Source organism: Suricata suricatta, chromosome 15 (assembly GCF_006229205.1).
Source record: "Suricata suricatta isolate VVHF042 chromosome 15, meerkat_22Aug2017_6uvM2_HiC, whole genome shotgun sequence".
Lineage (NCBI taxonomy): Eukaryota > Metazoa > Chordata > Mammalia > Carnivora > Herpestidae > Suricata > Suricata suricatta.
This window is the reverse complement of record NC_043714.1, coordinates 77,788,270-77,790,437: the sequence shown is the minus strand read 5'-3', so window position 1 is coordinate 77,790,437 and position 2,168 is coordinate 77,788,270. Positions and strand designations below refer to the sequence as shown.

General features: G+C 70.7%; 1 protein-coding gene across 1 annotated transcript in view; it reads left to right on the top strand.

Moving 5' to 3' along the window:
* Positions 1-1,274, top strand: part of PLEC (plectin) — a 34,550-nt gene extending 33,276 nt beyond the window's left edge. The window contains exon 39 of the mRNA XM_029923349.1: positions 1-1,274. Within this exon, the coding sequence (XP_029779209.1) occupies positions 1-195 (195 nt within the window). The 3' untranslated portion in view covers positions 196-1,274.
* The last annotated feature ends 894 nt before the right edge of the window (positions 1,275-2,168 follow it).

The following is a 2,168-nucleotide window of genomic DNA, read 5'->3' as shown; positions in this document are numbered from 1 at the left end:
GGCTCCACCGCCGGCTCGCGCTCCGGCTCGCGCACCGGCTCGCGCGCCGGCTCCCGCCGCGGCAGCTTCGACGCCACGGGCTCCGGCTTCTCCGTGACCTTCTCCTCCTCCTCCTACTCCTCCTCGGGCTACGGCCGCCGCTACGCCCCCGGGCCCGCGTCCTCCCTGGGTGGCCCCGAGTCCGCGGCGGCCTGACCCCACCTGCACCCCGCCCTCCCGCTCTGCATGCGGCCCGGTCCCTGCCCCGGCGTTGGGGTCTGTAACGTTTAAAGGTGTCTTCCTCCCAAGCGGTGCCTAAAGTCTAACCAAAAAGAGCAGACTAATACGTTAATACCTATCTGCTGTCCACACAGCCTGTGTCCCGGGGCTGGGGCTGGGGCAGACCCACTGACCAGCCCCTCCCCACCGCCTCCCGGCTCCTGCCTACCTGCCACTCACCACAGCCAGGTGCCTTGGGGGGGTCCCGGGCCAGGCCCCAGCCCGGCCCTCCTCTCTCTCCAGAGGGTTTTGTCTGGGCAAGCCCACCCCCGCCCCCCGCCCAGCCCTGCTGGCCGGGCTCACTGACCGCCAGCCGCCACCGATCTGGCTGCTCAGGGAAGTGGGCTCGGCCCCGTCACCAGCGGGGCCTCAGGACCAGCTTTTCTTCCTGTTTTCAGGACTGACTTCCTTGCTCAGTGGGTCTTGCCGGGGAGGGAGGGGTCCTGGGTTAGCCATCTCTTTCCAACCTGCCCCCCACCGCCCGGGAAGATGAGGGTCCAGTCTACAGAACCAGCTGGCCCCGGCCAGGCCTCCCCTGCCCCGGCCCCGAGCCCCCAGGCCTCTGGCTCCAGCCTTCCAGCCTCAGCCCCCTAGTAAGTGCCTTCAGTGTCCTCCCTCCGCCCCAGGCCCCGAGGACCCAGACCTGGGGTGGGAGACAGACCCTCCCAGTCAAAGACTCACTGCTGGCCCAGCTCCCGGGCACACCAGCCCCGGCCAGGCTCCCCATGGGTCCCCCCTGGGTGCTTCCTGCCTGTCTCTCCGTGAGAGCCTCAGCCCCTTGTCAGGCCCAGGGACAGGCAGCCCACCCCAGACCCCTCCCCTCTTGTTCCGCCAGCCCCTGGCCTCGGTGGCCTCCACGCCCGCCTCCACCCTCTGATTAAGCTTTGCATGTCCCACTAACCCAGGCAGGCGGCCGGTGGAGGCGCCAGGCTGCGGCTGCCTCCTTGATGGCAGTACACTAACCCGACCACGGGTGGGCCTGCAGCGCTCACCCCAATAAAAGCAATTCCAACCTCCTTGTGGGCCCTGCCTTGTTTTCTCGTCCTGGGTCAGGTGGGGGGGGAGGGGCGGGTCAATGCTGTGGCCCTGGGCTCTGAGCTTGGCCCGGGCGTCTGGGCCCAGGGCCGGGGAGCAGGGCCTCCGTGAGGACGCTGGCCTGGGGCCCCGGCACCCAGTGGAGCAGAGCAGGGTGGAGGCCCGCCCCTGCAGCTGGCCCTGCCGACGGCCTGTCACTCTGCCGGCCCCTCGTGCCCGGTTCGCGGTCGGCGCCGCGGCGGGGTCCACGCTCTCCTGTCTGCTGGCGCTGGCCGTGCCCCTTCCGGCCTTTGGAGGGAGCCCGGCTGAGCTGGTTCCAGTCGGCAAGGCTGACGCTCCGGGGCAGGCTGCGGTCGCCGCGGCAGCCGGACAGTGAGCGAGGCCTCAGGGTCCCTGCTGCGGCCCTCCTGCCCCTGTCCCCCCAAGTCCAGACGCAGCTCCAAGTCCAGTCCGGTCCGCCGGCCCCCCGGGTTCTTTCTGGGAAACAGGAGGGTGCAGAGCCGGCGCTGGCCCCGAGGCCACGACGGATGCTCACCTGCCGCTCCGCCCACAGTGGGGGCGGCGGACTGAAACCCTCGTCCTGGGGCCTGGATCCCGGCCCGGGTCCTTGTCAGCCTCTGCTCTGCCACCGCCGCGTACACCTGGGCATGCAGGAACCAGGATCCCGCCAGGGTGGTGGCCGCTGGGCTTCGGAACGAGGAACCTCCACAGCCAGGTGGCGGGGTCTTCCTCCTGGGGACCCGGATGGCAGGTCGTCACAGCCTGAGGCGGCAGGCTCTCTCCCCGGGGCGCCTCTGGAGTCCGGCGGGCGGGCCACTGCTTCCACCCCTTGTTCGCGGGCTCCTTCCTGGTCACACCCGTGTCCTGCGGGCCGG